This window comes from Asterias rubens, chromosome 15 (assembly GCF_902459465.1).
Source record: "Asterias rubens chromosome 15, eAstRub1.3, whole genome shotgun sequence".
NCBI lineage: Eukaryota > Metazoa > Echinodermata > Asteroidea > Forcipulatida > Asteriidae > Asterias > Asterias rubens.
This window is the reverse complement of record NC_047076.1, coordinates 10,957,399-10,976,327: the sequence shown is the minus strand read 5'-3', so window position 1 is coordinate 10,976,327 and position 18,929 is coordinate 10,957,399. Positions and strand designations below refer to the sequence as shown.

The following is an 18,929-nucleotide window of genomic DNA, read 5'->3' as shown; positions in this document are numbered from 1 at the left end:
TTCAAGGTTCTTTTTTGTTCAATATTGTCGACAATGAAACAAAGACTGTCAGTGAAGCTCCAAGCCTGAGTAACAAGGAATCTTGTAACGTGAACCAGAAGTACCCGGGTTAACCCTTCACTTTCCCAAAATAAGGACACGCGGCTTATTGGCACATCCGAAGTACAGCGTAATGTCAAAGTGTGTTGCTCTAGCTAGAGTAATTTTAACACGATTTGAAGGATTTGTAAACTGACAGGGACGCTCAAAACATTGATAACTTCAGCATACTTTACTTAGACTTAATTTTATTCAATCATTTAATTCTGAAATAAGAGAGAAAACAATAACACCATCAGACTCTTACATGTAGTCTACATAATATTGTAACGTGCAACTTGTTCCGTTTGTTCCGAATAGTATTCACAATGGTAACTGCTCCGTGTTCCGACGCTCCTATGTTCAGACAACCATAACAAACTCACTGGTGATACACCAGGAATGTCGGAACAGAGAAGTGTTGAAACATATGGGTCAAACTTCACAACACTGGGTAAACCAATGACGAGTATTATATCAAAATGTATCAATGACAATATCATAATGGACGTTTTGTTGATTAAAAAATATTGGTGAGCCCAGCCCATTCTCAGGTCAATTACAATTGTGTCATTAGTGTAAATACTGCTATTCACATGACAGTAATATAACTGGGGTCACTTGCTTAGAGCATGGTTCTAATTATTAGTGTAGTCATGTTTGACAAGATTTTGTATGAAAACATCGAGAGTAGAACAATATTGTTGTCCTTTCACACAAGGTATTCATTTTTGTAAAATTGTACAACCATGCTACACCTTAGCAAGGGACCCTTGCTAAATTGCTCTCGTGTGAAAGGGGCTTATGACTTTGACGCAAGCGGCCACATGTGGCTAGTATAATTGAGGGGATATGGCACAACACTATAACCGATCAGTTTTATAACAAGATACAACGGTAGAGATTGATCATTATTATGTTAAGTGTATGGCTTGGTTTTTACTCAGACATTTAGTTTTAATTTATACACAATACCACTTTAATTTGAGTTCTTTATTGTATCAGTCAATGCGTCGGTTACGAGTGTCGACTTAAAGGCACTGGACACGTTTTGTAATAAATCACTTTGTGTATCCCACTATAACCACAAACTAACAAATCTGTAGTCGATCAATTGGGCTCAATTCAATGGTCATCGACGTTGCAGAAAAATAATGAAAGGAAAAACACCCTTGTCGCACACTGTATGTGCTTTCACCTTGTATGTGCTTTAAGGTACCCGAGTAAGGCTGAAGTGTTTCTCATATTCAATATTTTGTTGAGAAGGGAGCAGTTTGTCAGAGGGAACAGTTTCTCAACACATAATATTATACCGCCATTGCTCGTTACTAAGTTGTTATGCCAGAATATATTAAACGTTTCCAGGCCTTCAAGTTTCTCTGCCTTTGTCGACAATTAGGTTCACGGATAAATAGATCAATAACATTTCTGTCAAACTTACAAGACACGTAACCTCGTCTTAGGAATAGGCACTAACTCGATTATAGGATAATACTTATATACATTTACTATGTACAATAAACTACAATATTGTATGAATACGAAAATGTAAGTGATGTTTGAAAAAAAAGAAACAAATAGTATGAATGCATGCCACATTAAAACAAAATTATGTTTACCAGTTTAAGCACATTGAGTCCGCCCCTACGCTTTTTTTTCTTCTTTTTTTTTCTTTTTTTTCCCCACAAAAATCGTTTATCATTGAGAGTTGTCGGCTCTCGCTCAAACGTACGGCTGAGAACGCAGCTTTGTGTGGGCGCCCTCTGTTGACAATTAAAGACAGTTTTCGGGCTTTTAAGCCACTTCGGAATGTCAGTGGCGCATGTCTGTTACTGCTGACAACGGACTATGTCTATCTCCCGTAACCTTTTGACAATACCCGCTGCACTATGTTCACAAACCTTCCTTAACGAAGAGTTTGTTTGTCTCACTAAACGAAAGGCTAATGTAACTCCGTGCTGTGTCCACTGTCGTCAAGTTGCCATGTTGCATGTACTGTCCGGGGAACGAGAGCACACATGTTTGTAAATGCCGTAGACCGAGGACACCCCTTTGTTCTCCCATTGTTGGGACTTAGTGAGGACTGTCCCCGTTATGTCATTTTACCGGTTCCCTTTTGTTATAGTCCTCGGGTTGAATGCGTAGACATGTACTACATTACGGGCAGGTTTGCTAATGAAAAACACCAAAAATAGAAATGATAGGATGTTTTAACATGAACTATAAAAGAAAATGGACAATAGACAACACCTGGGAAACACCCAAAATGTCGCTCTACTAAAAGTGTATGTACTTTGAGCGATATGGTAAGCATTTCCTGATGTGTTGCATTTTGTGTGGAGCAATCGGTAACAATATCCAACCTGTAGTCTTATCACATGACAGTCATTTTGTAATTTGTGTAGACTCCATTCAAACGTAGAACAAGCTGACAATAATAATTATTTACAATAGTTAATATGTCCACCTGCCGGATATACTTCAGCTATAACTCCTTGAACCACGACTACAAAATTCCACGCACGGATAAAGTTTACTTCAGACTCTACACCAACAAATAATAGTTAGCTTTTCCATGGAATGTAGTCTTTTCGGCAAGTTTTACACGAACTTGAACGATGCTTAATCTATTTACATAAGCTTGGGGTGTCCACCAAGGCATAATCATCTGTGAGACTCCCCGTTTGCTTAGTTTTTATATATATCCTTGAGGATTCAGTTGACACTTTTGTGATGGTTCTTCATCGAGAGTCTGTCAAACTGGAGTACCCTCCGGAGCTTTAGGGAATGCTATGGTCCCGTTTGGTTTGGTAGCCCAGGGTTTCTTACGGATACACGGGATCAATGGACTCCTCTGTGGGTCCTGCTTACTACTGTAGCCCCCTTCCAACGACTCATCACCCTCAACGTGCCCCCGCGCAATCGGTTCCTCCACCTTTCTTGTAGGTGAGCGAGCAAGACCTTCATTGTTTTTACCCAGGTCGCAACACGCTGGTCTCTTCAGGTTTTCTTGGACCGGATCTTCGGCAAAAGTTACCCTGGTTCGTCCTCCTGTAAAGGGCGATGTTTTCGGCCGAGCAAGGCGTGGTGACAAGCTATTATTGTTGTTATGATTCCCATTCGAGAGGCCATTGTTGTCCACGGTTCTGTAAGGTAAATCCTGGTCCTTCTCAGTGGCAATTTGAGACTCCTTGCGAATCACTCGATCGAGCTCTTCGCCGGGTGACTGATCAGGGGAGCTGTTAGGCGACTGGGCCCCGCATGCGTTCACTGCTAGCAGTGGCAGCTCGTTACAGTCGGTGTCTGTCGATCCGTTGGTCACATTGCAAGATGCATCGGCCTCTTTTTCTTCCAAATTGACCTGTTGCATGTCACCACTGTCAGCACCGTTTGACCCCAGCGACGAGTAGAGCGTCTGTGGTGACGCATGCGTCTCAGAGGCCGGGGTCAGAGGTTGTATCTCGTCGAGTCGAATAAAAGGCGGTACCTTGGATCCGTTAGAATATACATCAGGCGAGCGGTTACAAGCGGGGAGTTTAAAGGCCGATACATTAGTGTCGTCATCGGCCATCGTGTTACAGTTGACGCTTCGACGTCCAACGAAAATGTTTCCGATGCTGTTTCGCTGATTCGATCCTCGCCTGGAGACGATCCGCGTGGGTAGTGTATTCTCTTCTCGCCATCGTCGTATTTTCCTTTTGATCACGTTTTGTACCTTCAGGAAAACAGAGAGAGAACAAACCATTGGTTCAATAGTAACAACAATACTGAGGGTAGTTTGACTGTAAGAACAATTCGTTACAGAAAGTGTTGGCACATCACTATTAAAAGCGTGTATTAGGCTATACTGTCTCTCTAAATGCAAAAGAGTGCAAAATATTAACTTACTCTTTAAAGAGCCATGTGAGAGAAAACTCTTTTTCGAGTGGTCTGGCACTCTTTCAGATTGTAGTTTGCATCTTTTTTGAGTGATTTTCACTCTGTCCTGGAGTGAAACCCCGCTAAAAGAGCGAAACAACCACCACTCTTTTTAAAGAGCCATTTGAGGGACAACTCGAAATGTAAAGAGTGGTTTTTGTCCCTCTTTTACATTTAGAGAGTATTTCTCTTTTCAAGCAGAACTATTTCAAGACGTGCCTAACAATTCTTTTTAAAAATTTGACTGTAATTCAGTTTTAAGATTATGAAGGAAGTCTATGGGAGACTTTTGCTTTTTTGTTCGTCCCTTGAAATGTCATAATTACGGTGATCGATTAGTTTTTCACAAAGCTTTTCATAAATTCCATCTTTAGACCAAGAACAAAAAAAAACACTAAAGGATGATGAACTTTCCCTTAAGGTCTTTGTACGTAACGATCAAGTTTAAATTGCTGGTCTTACCTAAAGGGGTTAGGGTGGCACATCTAATAAAAGTTGACATGACCACAAGTGGACCTATTCCATGTCGACTTGACCACAAGTCGACTCAATTAATGTCGACTCGACAATATACTATGTCGACATGACCACAACTGGGCTTACTAGTGTCGACCGTGGTGATATAATTTCTCTGAATAAGTGTATATGCCATTTTGAGGTATGGCTGACACAATACTATAACACTATAAGTTTGTTCAAACCTGATCATATCCACACAAACCAAACAGTGCAAAAGTGTCCACAATTTTCCATAAAGGTTAATAGAATATCCGCACTCAAGAAACACCTTTACCCGAGTTGCATGTATTTCAGACTTTTATAGTTTTATGGTGTTCATGCACTTTCTTTGCCTGTAAGGTTTTGAATACTAATTTGCTTATATTTTATAATAGTGTACCTTTCTTAAACTGTTTACTACATGTATGTATATTTTCTTGATGGGACAATTTTAATGTTATGCGCCCTCGAACAGGCTGGTCCTGGAAAGAGCGCAACACCAAATCAATAGTTTATTACTATTATATAAAACTTACTTCTTGATTGAGGAAAACGTATATAATGGCCACAAGGAAACCTTGTATAGAGCTGAGTATTGTGTTCAGGTACTGGTACACGTAGAATGACGGTGGCCGCTGGGGAACCTGTACACTAATTGGTCCAAGTAAGAATAGGAGATAGGTCACACCGAGTAGAGGCAAGAGGAATAACGTTCCCTTCACTCCTTTTCTGTAGGATAAAACAATTAATATTATTTTAGTGGTTTTTAAAAAAAGCGCTAGAATCTGTCACTCAATAAGGCTCATGACACTTAAACATTCAGCATTTTTGTCAAGCAGTGTATGCAGAGCTACGTTTTGAAGTATGTGATATTTTATTTTATATGGTTAACAAAGTGCCGTGGCACAACATGCAGCCAATCAAACCAGGAAGGGGAGAACCCCTTCTCCTAACGGTAGTTATTATTCTGTGTTATTTTAGGTGCATTACACAACACACGGACCCACGGCTTTACGTCCAATCCGTAGGACACAACAATGATGGTTCAGGTTCCTTGCATGAGACCAGGACTCGAACCTACATTGCGCTTGTCAGAAACACCAGAGCTTGAGTCCGGGATGCCAAGAAAACAAAGGAAGCCTAAAAGAATTAACCGAGGAAACCAGTGTCCAAGGGTGCTTTCTATGTCAAACAGAGACACTGGGGTGAACCCATACTCTTCCACAAAAGTATTCTGAGTTTTGTTACGTGCACTGCTCCCTGTAGACGAGACCTACGGCTAAAATGTCCCATCCGAAGGACAAAGCATTTATGGTACAATATCTTGCCCAAAGCACACAAGTGCCAAGGCCAGAGTCAAATTCACACTCTGCTGGTCAGAAACACCCCAGCTTGAGTTCGGTTCTCGTAGCCGCTCGGCGAAGAGGCTTGCCACAAAAAGTACGAATTCTCACATCATATGATTGGCCTGCATTGTTCATAACGACACATCCCCGTGGGGGATTCGTTCCGACTCGAAATTATTACTGCGAGTCAATGGTACCTACCTGTACTGCTGCGTTTCTAGAGAATGTGAGGCTCGTAGCTTGGTGAATAAAATGCACATGATGTGAACCAAGAAGTAGAGATTGACTAAAATCACGCAGATTATGGGAGCAACTATCAGGTATACTTCGGGAGCGTCATCAACCCAACAACTGCATGGACACAAAAAGGATAAGTTTACATTAACGGGTCTTGGAACTTGTTTTTAGGACACAAATCACAATGTCTACAGAGTTACATCAAACTCACACAGTTTAAAAATAAAGATGGTTAAAAGCTCCACTTATTACTTGCTGAGGTGTGTTGTAGTTTTTGATAAAATTTGTAAAACAAGCCGCGAAAATAATTTCGTCTCTAAAGACGAATATTATTTAAGCATGTGAAAAGTATTTTGGTGACACTGTTTTACTTTTATCAAGAGCTACAGCACCTCAGCTAGTAATATTTTAGGGTAGGCTTTCTAGTAAAACTATTTTCAAACGATCCAAGTTTAATTTGTGGACATTGTGTTTTGTGTTACAAAAAAGACCCATCAGACACCTCAAACCTTCCACAAGATGAGCTTATTTTTAAAGTATTACCATTTTGTTGAATACAATAGTTATTCAGTGAAAACCCGACACTGACACCCTGGTTACATAGACATTGATAAAAGTCTTTTTAAAATACATGTCCTTGTTGTGATCGAGCTAAAAGAGCAGCTTTACAATAAGCTTTAAACTTACTTAATTAATTAATAAATAAATAAATACATCTTATAAAGCGGTGGTATCTAGAAGAGAAAAAAAACTATTTACTGCACTGTATGATCAAGGGGAAATTATGGGTGAGAGGCAAGCCGTTCCACAGGCGGGAGGGAAACTTCTATCCCCATAAGCTTTCGACCTTGTGGAACGGCAAGCAAAAGGCATCACAATAAATAAATATTCATGGCGCATACTTACTCCTTTGAATTGAATAGTTTCAATATTACAAATGTGATGACAAACGGCAGTGGACCACCTGTTAATGGCATAAATGAGAAACAATAAAAAAATAATTAATTAATAACAAAGATTTTAGGCCTGTTTTGTATGATGCTTTTGTATTAATAAAAACATGGTTTTCAAGCTTAAAGTGCAGACACAGTTTCTTCATAAGCTCATCCATCAAGGATTCGGCACAAGTTTAGGGCCTGACCCCGCAAATCATGCTACATGTTTCAATGACACTCATTGCGATTAGCCTGGATGGGATTCGAACCCAATTTCTGCGGGAGCATTAGTTATGTTAAAGAGGTAACGAGGGTTCGTCCAAAGTGATGCTGATTTGTCAAGGGTTGGCTAAACCAATGCAGACTACATAACCAACTGTTCAAGTTTACAGTATTTGTCTAACCTTTGTTTGTTTAATCCCAGTCAATAAAGTATGTTCAGGCAAAATCAATTGCTATTTTATAACTATGATGTAGAGATCACATAAATTTTGTTTTATATAATAAATAATAGGATTTAAGGAAACTATTTCAAGTTTGAAAGTTTCATATAAAGTCCCTGAAAGCTGCGCATGTTCAGTGCCAGCACAACCTACAGTGATGTGTTTGTAGTGGGCTGGAAAAAGAACAAGGGGGGGGGGGGCAAATTGGTGGACTGTATAGACCTTTTCGATACACACTTAACTGAAGGGCAAGTTAACATCGTTGATTGATCGTGAAAATCGAATTAACCTTTACGACTGAATTTAAAACGTAATTGAATAAAAGTAAACCTCACAGTCGTTGGTTCCTGTTTAGATTATTGAATCACATAAAACATTAGTTAACACGGGAATGAAAAACAGGATCCCGAATCCTAGGTGGGCGATTTATTGGAGGCAACAATGACATCACATAGAGGCTGTGTGTTGACATGACCTATTTATAGGCACTTCAGACATTGAGCCAAATAGCAAGTTTCCACCCGTTTGAAAACAAATTATAAAGGCACTGGACCACTTTGGTTATTGTCAAAGACCAGTTTCCCACCTGGTGTCTCCCAACATAATTATGCATATAATAACAATTCTTTAAACATTTTGAGTCATAATTGGTCATCGAAGTTGCAAGAGAACAATGAAAGAAAAAACACCAATGTTGCACATTTTCTGTGTGCTTTCAGATGCATAGTATAAAGCTTCAGCTGAAGTATTGTTATTATTTTAGTGAGAAATAACCTCTTTCTCAAACGCTGTGTTCCTTCAGAAGGAGCCGTTTCAAACAATGTTTTATACCATCAACACCTCTACATCGCTTGTTACGAAATAAGTAACTGGTATGCTAACAATTATTTTGAGTACCAATAGTGTCCACTGCCTTTAAACGGGGTTGTTTCGTCAGGGATTTATGAACCTTCACAAAGTCACGCCAAGCGCAGAACACCCATAGGCCTGATTTAATCACGGTGAGAGTGCCCCTTTAAAGGCACTGGACACTATTGGTAATAGTTATTCAAACTAATTGTTAGCATAAAACCTTACTTGGTAGCGAGTAATGGGGAGAGGTTGATTGTATAAAGCATTGTGAAAAACAGCTCCCTCTGAAGTAAAGTAGTTTTCGAGAGAGAAAAACAATTCTCAAACAAATATTTAAATTTGATTTTGAGACCACAGAATAAGATTTTGCGAAATCAAGCATCTGGAAGCACACAACTTGTGCACCAATGGCGTTTTTTCTTTCATTATTTTCTCGCAACTTCTACGACCAATTGAGCTCAAAAATTCACAGGTTTGTTATGTTATGCATATGTTGAGATACAGCAAGTGAGAAGACAGGTCTTTGCCAATTACCAATAGTGTCCAGTGTCTTTAAGATGAATTAAAACTCACCCCAACCGAAGATGCAGTACAACCAAAACCGATTTTTACGCACGGTCAATGCTCTGACGACAAGCGTGTAGAGATAAACGCCCTCAACGAACATCCAGAAGAAGTTGGTCATCATGATGTACATCATCATAGTGAAAGAAAGTCTACAAAGCCACTGTAAGAAAACAATAATAATAAAGACACGTTTTTATATTATTATCAATATATTTTTATATCAATGTTTTTCTTCTTTATGTGTATGTAGTTGCTCGGCACCAGCTCTGGGAAATGAGTGTTTTACTGCGAGGTTTCCCCAGGGTAAAGAAGACAAAAAGTAATACATAAATATAGCGCAAAATTACAATGAAGTCTCAAAGCGCTTTTGGAATGTGAAATAGTGAAACCAGGACTATTGAATTTAATCAACAATAACAGAAAATACAGTAAGAACAACAACATGCAAACAATGAAAAGTACAAGTTATTTAACAACAAGTTAAGTATAGTTAAAGTGAATAGTAATAATGATAATATTGCTTGTTTGTTTGTGTGTTTGTTTGTTTGTTTGTTTGTTTTTTTGCTGTTTTGTTTGTTTGTTTGTTTGGTGTTTGTTTTATTTATATTTGTACAACAACAAAACTACAGATTACAAAATAAATACATTTTATTCATACTAAATTAGTAGGGGGCCTACAAATGGGGACTGCAACCAGGGGAGCTAACCCTCTTGTATTGGAGCAACTAAACTGCTGCATGACGCTGCACTGTCATGGCTACGGAAATAAGTACGGAATTAAGTTAAATTTATATGTGTTTAAGAAATCTGCTTAAAAAGATAAAGGTGCCGAAAGTTATTAGGAGATAAACAAGTTTCAAAGACGGGGGGTTACGAGGAGTAAAAATGTTTTCAGACATTTCATGACAATATTATGAGTTGTGATGGGGATCGAGTTCCAGGGTTTGGGGCCACATGTAGAAAAGGATTCGTCCCTGAGAGATTTTGAACCAATAGGAATACTGTAGTATTCAATTTGTTTTTTTAACAATACTTGTGTTAGCACTGCTCGGTACTTTCACGAGTCGTGTGAAAAAAAATATATCACTGATCTAATACGCGGGTGGGATTCGAACCCACGGCCCTTGCAATTCTAGAGCACTGTCTTAACATCTAAACTACATTTACCGAGATTGCCCGGTAGCTAGAGGCAGTAGGAACAGACAAAAGAAGTTGGTCATCTGAGGATCGGAGTCCCTCTCTTGGTTGATACAAAGTGAGTAAATCAGAGAAGTGAGGATGAGAAAGACCATTCAAGCACTTGCAAACCATGATGCGACGTTTGAAAGATAGACACGTCTTGATTGGTAACAAGTGAAGGTTGAAAGATATACACTTCTTGATGGGTAACAAGTGAGGTTTGGAAATTAAAGAAGTAGCATCAAAAGGGGAGGTGACATAGAAATTGAGTCTCGCTTTGCTATTTTTGACCCGTAAAACTTGAAGACGTCATAACCCCAAATTTAAACAGATTCGAAGTCAAAAATAGCAACGGATAGCTTAAGTAGATTGTATACTAATTGCTAACTAACGAGTTTCAAAGTTTGGCAAATGTTTATAGCATAAAATACGTCATTATGAGAAACAAGGCCACTGCAAATAATAAGAAGAAAAGACGGAAAACTTTAAAGAACATTGACATTATGAAAGAAGTAATTATTTGTAAATGGTCAGGTCGTGAATAGAGTATGAGTCACGAATTCGTTGTTGATGTCTCGTAAATAAATCAGCATTCATACATTGAGGTTGTTTAAAGGCACTGGATGTCCTTTGTATTTTGTCAAAGACCAGTATTATCACCTGGTGTAACCCAACATAGGCATAAATAACAAACCTGTGGAAATTGGGACTCAACTGGTCGTCGAAGTTGCGAGATCATAATAAAAGAAAAAACATCCTGGAGCATAATGTGTTTTGCTTTCGGACGCCGAAACTTCAAGTCTCTATTTGAGTGAGAAATGACTTCTTTCTCAAAAACTATGCTACTTCATAGGGACATGTTTCTCACAATGTTTTATATGTGATGACGTTCACCCCGGCCCACATTTATGTTTAGTTCACGCCCACTGGTCATGGTGATTATGAACACCTGGCTTTTCCATAAAGGTTAACATGCCCCCATGGTGGATGTTATGTAATAGTTAAGTATTTAAGGCACACCCAACGTCGACTCGTGGTCTGTATCCTTCAGGTGCGCCACCGAGACGACGGTGCATTATTCGTATATTATTTATAAAGTATATTTTCTAGTATTTCATTTGAGTTGTGTTTAAATAAAACACCCTATTGTGGGTCTACGTTTTCAAGAAGAAGAACGTTTAAGTTGTGTTTAATTGATAAGTTCGATCCCTTGGGCGGGATGGCTGAGGAGGCCAAACCGTCCATAACATATATTATCAACATCTCTCTATTGCTCGTTACCAAGTGCTAACACTTATTTTGATCAAGTAGCAATAGTGTCTGGTGCCTTTAAGTTAGGGCTGGTTCGTTCGGTCGAGGGACACTTATTCTTTTCTCCAGGGACATTGTAAAAAATATCGAGACGTACAAGACCTTATGCGCGAGTAAACGATGCAGGTATTTTCGACAGTATGTTTCAAGGTTTATAGAAAAGTTATTCATGAGAAACCGTTGTTTGCTCATCTATAAATATGGGGACGGTTAGTTACGAATGTGATTCTTCCACATCACTTGTAGGCACTATCGTCAGTATATTTCAAGGTTTTTAGAAAAGCCATTCATGGGAGCTGTTGTATGGTCTTCTACTATATGTATTTTAGTATGTGGTTTTCCAGATCACTTGTGGGCACTTACGTCAGTACATATCAATGCTTTTTTAGAAGGGTTATTCATTAAAACTGTGGTTCGGTCTTCTTTTGAACAAGTATTTCCGTTTATGGGTTTCCAGATCATTTTTTTCCCCGTCGTAACCACAGCAATGAATAAATCAGTTGTGGTACTGGGTTGATCTGTTACAACCGCTAGTGTCTCGATTCGAAATACAACTCCAGGACCTTCTTAATATAGTACCTCGAAAGTGTAGCACTTGCTGTACACAATAAAAGTGCATTGCCTAACCCTTGCATTGCTCAGAACCCCACATCGACCAATGATCAACAACAAATTGAAGCTAAATTTAGGAAGAATAACCCGCAAATAAGATTGATGGTAAGAGTGCATCGACATGAGAATGATCGATCCAAGCACACAACAACCTAGTACAAGTTTAGGTGCACTTTTCAGTACGTGCCGAATGTCGGGGTGGAAGAAAACTTGTCACTTTTCTGTTCGCGAGTTTCAAACTTAAAAGTATTGAATCGTTTTTAAAAATTGTGCATCGGTTGAAACATCATGAAGCACCAGCCAAAGACGCAGGGATGTATTTGTTTATTTATCTTTACACCGCAACAACTTGGGTGTTAAAATTGACACCATTTGAGTCTTGATTTTCACAGATTTGTATTTTATGCATTTGTTGGGTGGGATACACAAAGTAAAAATGATGGCATTTGACGTGTCCATTAATGAAAGCTTTCGTGCATCAGCAAATCAATGTTTCTGGTAATTCTGTCTCTCTTAATTGACAACCTCAGTCATGCTGCTGCTTCGTATAAAGGAAAACAAAATAAGTAAGAAAAAACAAGAATAAACAAACACCTCAGCAGTGTTTCAGTGACCGGCACAAAATAGCAATTTGGTGCGCTGCTTTTGTTCAATACCAATCGCGGTGATGGAACGCACTGGCACGGAAAATCTTCCGTATCGTTTGCTCCGGAAACTTTCATTAAAAACTCGGGGTTGTTTCGCTGACAACTGTTGGCCATTTATTTTAATATCTTTAAAGGAACACGTTGCCTTGGATCGGACGAGTTGGTCTATAAAGAGCGTTTGTAACCGTTTGTTATTTAAAAGTAGAACACAATAATCCACCCAAATATACCTTGAAATTGCGTGGTTTTCCTTTTGCTTTGCGAACTAACACGGTCGGCCATTTATAACATTTTGACTCCCATAAATGGCCGACCGTGTTAGTCGACGAGGTAAAAGGAAAACCGTGCAATTTCGAGGCATATTTGTGTGGATCATTGTATTCTACCTTTAAAACATCTTTCCAATCATAAGCATTTTATAACAAATGGTTACAAACGCTTTTCAAATACCAACTCGACCGATCCAAGGCAACGTGTTCCTTTAAAGATACTAATGTTCTAAACCAAAACAATGCGCCCGATGAAAACACCTTTGGTCCAACGTATTATAACCAATACGGCTGGATAAAATAATAATTTGTTGGTTTTGGTCTGAAAGCTTACTGACTATGGGGGGTTGTATAGATGATGTGACCACTGACGTCACACGAAAACCATAACATGATTCGCGCGCATACCGCCGGGCAAAACCTTTGTGTTTTGGCAGCCAGCTAGAGAGTGTATGCAATCTTACTATGACTACGCAACTCAGTGCCCGGCGAAACATGACGTATATCGTGTTTGTGTCAACAGAGGGCGGTTTGAATGTAAACATAGGTCACATCGTCTATATGATACCTTTTCCATATGGATTTGTGCTTCTGAAATAAAATTTTACAGTCGAGAAAATTGCAATTGAAAACATCTAAAACGCAATAGCTGGTTTCTGGTTGATAATTAACGTTGTTTGTCACTTATGTTGATTTGGGTTTAAAGGTCATGTTGGTCACGTTCTTGGGGACTCATCAATTTGTAATTATGACTTCAAGTGCAGCGAGAAGAAAGGTGTCAATGGTTCAATAATTTCCACAGTTTTTTATTTGATTTGGTTGATCACACAAAACATGATCGATGTGTTCGACTATTGTCAGTGCAATAAATCCTGAACAATGACGTCATTGTTTCGTTTTACAATGTAAAATCGCTCGAAGGCTTCAAACGATTGGAGCAATGGAAACTGCACTTGTTTTCAAAACTCTAGTTCCTCAACTTTAAAAGTATTTCAGACGAACATTATTCTTTGGTGCAAATGTTTTATTAACGTGAACTTAAAGACTAAAGGATGATATTACAAATCTTGCATTGAGATAGCCACTTAGCCAAAACAGTTGACGCAGGTTGCATCGTCATCGATAAAGAGCTTTACTTTGACATGTCAAAGCATCATCAAATTCATGAGATTTGCTTCTACTCTTAGTTTATCCTTGCATTTTGTGGATCACTTTGTGTATGTGATCGCAATTATTTATCTCTTTAAATTTACGAAACTTGATTGATGTTTAAATTGTGCACTTAATCGCCACAAGCTTTTTAAATAATGCGCAGATTTAAAAAAAGATTAAAACTTGCATTAACGCTGTGGAGCAGCTTTACGTGTCTTTGATTGGATCGGAATGGAATTGCTTTGATACGGTGATGCGTTCTTTGAGTTATTGGGTTTTTTTTGGCACTGGCTCAAGGTAAGCCTACATTTTATGGTAAATTAAATGACCGCAAACTTCTGACAAACAAGATGATTGATCTTTAAAGAATCGAAGAATCGCAGTAAAGCCCGGATAATTTTCCCTGCGAATGCAAAGGGAATTCTGACGTCACAAGAATGTTTTCGCAGAAAATGTCTCTCAGGAGATGAGCACATTTTCAACTGTTGCGATTTATTCAATACGAGTTTGTGACGTCAACCCCGTATGGCAGTCGCATTTGGGATAAGTAATTTACCATGCTTGATCCTTATTTGTTTACCGTTTCTAAGAAAGAAAATACTTTTTTTTAACAAGAACATGGGAAACCAAAAAACAGTATAAACAAATAAAGGACATGTATTACAAGTTAAGGTATTTCAAAAGCAATTCTTTGCTTTATCCTCAGCTGTGCATTCTTGTTATCCAGCATTACGGATTCGACCAATGAGGTTCATTTACAGGCTTAACAGTACCATCACTTAAACGGTCAATAAATGTTTTTGCAAGCAAGTTTTGGCGTGTATTTGACTGATGTTGTTGTCCCGATGCTGTTGATATTGCTGTTTGCTGTTATTGTTCTTCTTGCATACTGAATGGGGTTAGTGGCAACATTATTTGGAGAGGTTCGCGGTAACACCATGTGAACAATTTCTATTTTGAACAGTATTGGTTCTACAAGGACAATGTGTTTACGACACAACGTTTCGATGAGTATGTCCTGAACGTCTTCAGGAGAACGATCAGAGCATGCTCAAGTCTAAGAGAACTTATTATTTGCATTGGGGATAAAGATTATTAATTTTTGTTTTTACCCATACACCGATGTGTGTTAGCACTGTATACTCAGTACTTTCCAGAGTCCTGTGAAAAAAATATCACAGGCATGTTACTCAGGTGGGGTTCGAACCCACGACCCTAGCAATTCTAGAGCAGTGTCTTACCAACTAGACTACCGAGGTTGCCCGGTAGCTAGAGGCATTGTTCTTTTCAGAATCAATACTGCTGAAAAAAGATATTACTCACATGATGTTACAGGAAACCTCTCTTGGTTACACTTTCACCATGCAATATTTCAAATCCAACGTAAAACATTACTTACATGTAGCCCGGGTTTCTCTGAATATGTGTTGGTTGCTGCTGTCGTAGTAAAGAAGCAAATGTACAGCAATAAAAACGAGCTAACGAGGTTCCAGTGGATGTAATTACGGACGCATCTCAGAGACCTGTCAATGGGGAGATAAGGGATCCAATAACAACACTAATTAATTATATACCTCATAGACCCTATCGACAGCAATCGGGGCCCACTTTCATACAGCTTCTAAGTACACACATGTACTTAGCATGAAATTGCTTCCTTGATAAAACAGGATTACCAACCAATTTCAACGTTATTTTCAAGATAAGCAAACAACAACTGAAGATCAGTCTCAAGCAATATTATGAAGAAAAAAAATGAAATTTGGTTGGTAATCGTGTTTTTATCAAGAAAGAAATGTCATGCTTAGTAAATTGGTGTGCTTAGCAGCTCAATGAAATTGGGCCCCGTACGCAAGATGGGTGTGGATTGAGGTGCATGCTAGCTTATGTAGCGATCAGTTTGATCACTAGCTAGACCAGCATGCACTTTATTCAACAACAGTTATCCGTTGCGCAATGGGTATTTGCGAAAAGTGGATTTAACCGTAGTTTGAGTAGGGTATCATCGCCTTAGATAAACATGAGTTTGTTCCTTTGCCTGAATATTAGAGGTAACACTTCGAGGCTCGTGAATTACACCCGATATCTGCTGTTTGGTTGTTGACCCTGGTTCGAATCACCAGGGGGCCATGTGGATTAGGTTTGTAGTCGTTACCAGATCGAATGCATAGGTTTACCCTGGAATATTTATCATTGTTTTTTCGCCAACATCAAAAACCGAAACTTGTTACCATCTCTCTCGGCTTTTTTTCTGAGAGTCTTTTGTTTCGCCACCAGAATAAATGTCAATTGTAAAGCTTGAGTGAAAATGAAGACATATGATTTACTGACCTAAAGAACAGGAAGATGCAAAAAGCTCCCAGCAGGGCGCCCATGGACAGACTGTAGCCAATGTACACCATGATCTTCAGTACAGCATCGTGGCCAGTCATTTCCTAATACAGGTAAAAATAGTTGTAAAAACAAATAGTAAAATGATTAATATGAAACAAAACAATAACACAACTTATCCAAGCTTTTAAATGGTTTTAAACGGGAGATTGGGTGTATCTTTGCAATGAAATCATATGAATGTTCTCTGCAGAGAGTATGTCTGGTTTGGGAAAAGATTGTTATTGTCTCGACGTTTCGACCAGTATTCTCAAGTCTTAGACGAGAACACCTCCCAATGTTTTGTGGGGGTCATATTTATTATTTTGTATTATTCACTTTATAAAGATTTCCCATGTCTTAAGATTTCCCCGTGGGGTCCGAGTTGAACAAAGAATTCCTTGTGTGGGGTACAATGCTCAATTGTGTAAAACACCCCACAAGGGCACTCCCGTAAGCTCACACAAAAACATTACATAAGTTTTTATCAAAACAAAAAGACAATTAACAGAATGGTGATAAATAAAACAAAATCAATTATTCAATAAATTATTGTATATTTATAGATTGTGCCATTAACTATGACTTATTGCTGCGAATTTGGTGACGTTTGAATAAAGGGAGTCGTGAATACTCCACATAAAAAAAGAAATCAATAAACTTACTAATAAATAGACCTTCATCACGGTGTGGCCATCTTGATTTTACTCCATTCCAACTCATTGTCACCAAACTGAGACTGGACGAAATAATAGTCTGGTGTAAGGCGCAATGAATGTTAGCATCCATTACTTATATTGGAAACAGGGAACATGACCAAGATGGTGACAGCGTGATAAAGGTTTTATACGGGGATACATTAAAGGGTCTATGTAAATTTTGTAGGACAAAAAACACAATGTCTACAGATTTACACTAAACTTACATGTTTGAAGATAATGGTAGTAGAAAGCTTCCCTGAAAATATTACGTGCTGAGGTGCTGTAGTTTTGGGAAAATTAGTAAAACAATGTCATGAAAATAATTTTCGTCTCATGAGACGAATTTTGTTTTAATGATTTAGAAACGTATTTTCATGACATTGATTTTTACTCATTTCTCAAAAACTACAGCACCTTAGTAAATAAGATTTGAAGGGAAGCTTTCCACTATCATTATCTTCAAACCCTGTAGGTTTGATGTAAATCTATAGACATTTTGAAAAAATACCCACATCCTTTAAGATACATACCGGTAGATTGCGTGGTGAGCACAGTGAGTAGTTTGACTTATTCCCATTGGCCCATGTGCCGTCCAAGTTGCAGTATCTAGTCACGTTGTCTATGGTACAGAAACAAATAGATAAAACCAAAGCACACGTTAAGCGTCAGAGGCTGTAAATGGGAGAGATGGATTTTTAAACCGAAGATGAGTCAATGATCATAAGTGTTTACCCAAAGATAATCAAAGATCGCAAACAATCGAAAGCTTTTTATAATGTGAATTATCCGTTTAAGAGGGTCGTGGTCTTTCTATGTGAAAGGAGTAATCATTCATAATGCCTGGATAAGACTGTTTTGGAGGATGGTCTTTAGATTAATATTTCATTTTTATTTTGTATAACTATATATTTTTTTTACGGCAAAGGGTAAACATCGAAGGATGATGGGGGCGCGATAATGGGGACGGTGCCGGCTCTAGCTTCAGCAATGGCGCCTTCGACTACAGGATTATCAAATAAAAATTGTGATAACGACACGTCGATGGCTTGTTAAGTGCTATGGTGACGTGATCTGCTCGATTGCTTAAAGAGTAGTCCATGCGAAAACAAGTGCCGAAGGAGAGGGGTCGGGCTTGGAGCCGTCCTGGCATGAGAGTGACCATCAGCGCCACAGACGTTTGTGCGTGGATTCTCTAAACAAACACTGGGGAGATTTTGTACTTGTTCAGGCTTGATGCATTGCTCGACCTCCGATGTGATTAAAAAATAACAAACGTGTTGGACGTTCTGAGCTGCGATTTTCTGTTAAGTACCGGGGGAAAGTAAACTTTGTTCTAAAGTGCAGTTGCTCATTTGAAGTGATGATGCGCACTTTGAAAAAGTAGTTTCGATCTTAGTGAACTTTTGCTGCTGCATCGTATGCTTTTTAAAAACATGAACTATAGGATAGCTAGGTGCCGTAACTAGGGCAAAGTTTTAGGGGGCACACGGTTAGGGTGTACTATTGTTTTCAAGGGGGGTTCAAGTGACCACTTCTGGCAAAGTTTCTGATTGCCTTTTTCTAATCAATAAGGTCATTATTATCAATCAGTAAGCTAGGCCCTAATTTCGCTCGTCCCCATCAGCGCCTTGTTTCAACCAGAGCACTGGGATGAGCAAACGTATCATGCACGCTCATTGGTTCAATAATGCGCAGTCCCATCATGCATCACACTCACACTGCGCCATATTTCTATGCACTGCATACATGACGTACTTCCTGACCAAGAATATAGGCTGATAAGCTCGTCCCAGCGGTCCTGGATGAACTGGCCA

The 18,929-nt window shown here is 38.8% G+C and overlaps 1 protein-coding gene across 2 annotated transcripts in view; it reads right to left on the bottom strand.

Moving 5' to 3' along the window:
* Positions 1-269: 269 nt before the first annotated feature.
* LOC117300004 (vasoactive intestinal polypeptide receptor 1-like) overlaps positions 270-18,929 on the bottom strand; it is a 51,346-nt gene continuing 32,686 nt past the window's right edge. For both annotated transcript variants that reach the window (XM_033783646.1, XM_033783647.1), the window contains exons 4-11: positions 17,646-17,734; positions 16,376-16,479; positions 15,444-15,567; positions 8,881-9,034; positions 6,984-7,041; positions 6,042-6,191; positions 5,031-5,223; positions 270-3,793 (exon numbers count right to left, since the gene is read on the bottom strand). In XM_033783646.1, coding sequence (XP_033639537.1) covers positions 2,834-3,793; positions 5,031-5,223; positions 6,042-6,191; positions 6,984-7,041; positions 8,881-9,034; positions 15,444-15,567; positions 16,376-16,479; positions 17,646-17,734 — 1,832 coding nt within the window. In that variant the 3' untranslated portion in view covers positions 270-2,833. The remainder of the gene's footprint in view (positions 3,794-5,030; positions 5,224-6,041; positions 6,192-6,983; positions 7,042-8,880; positions 9,035-15,443; positions 15,568-16,375; positions 16,480-17,645; positions 17,735-18,929) is intronic.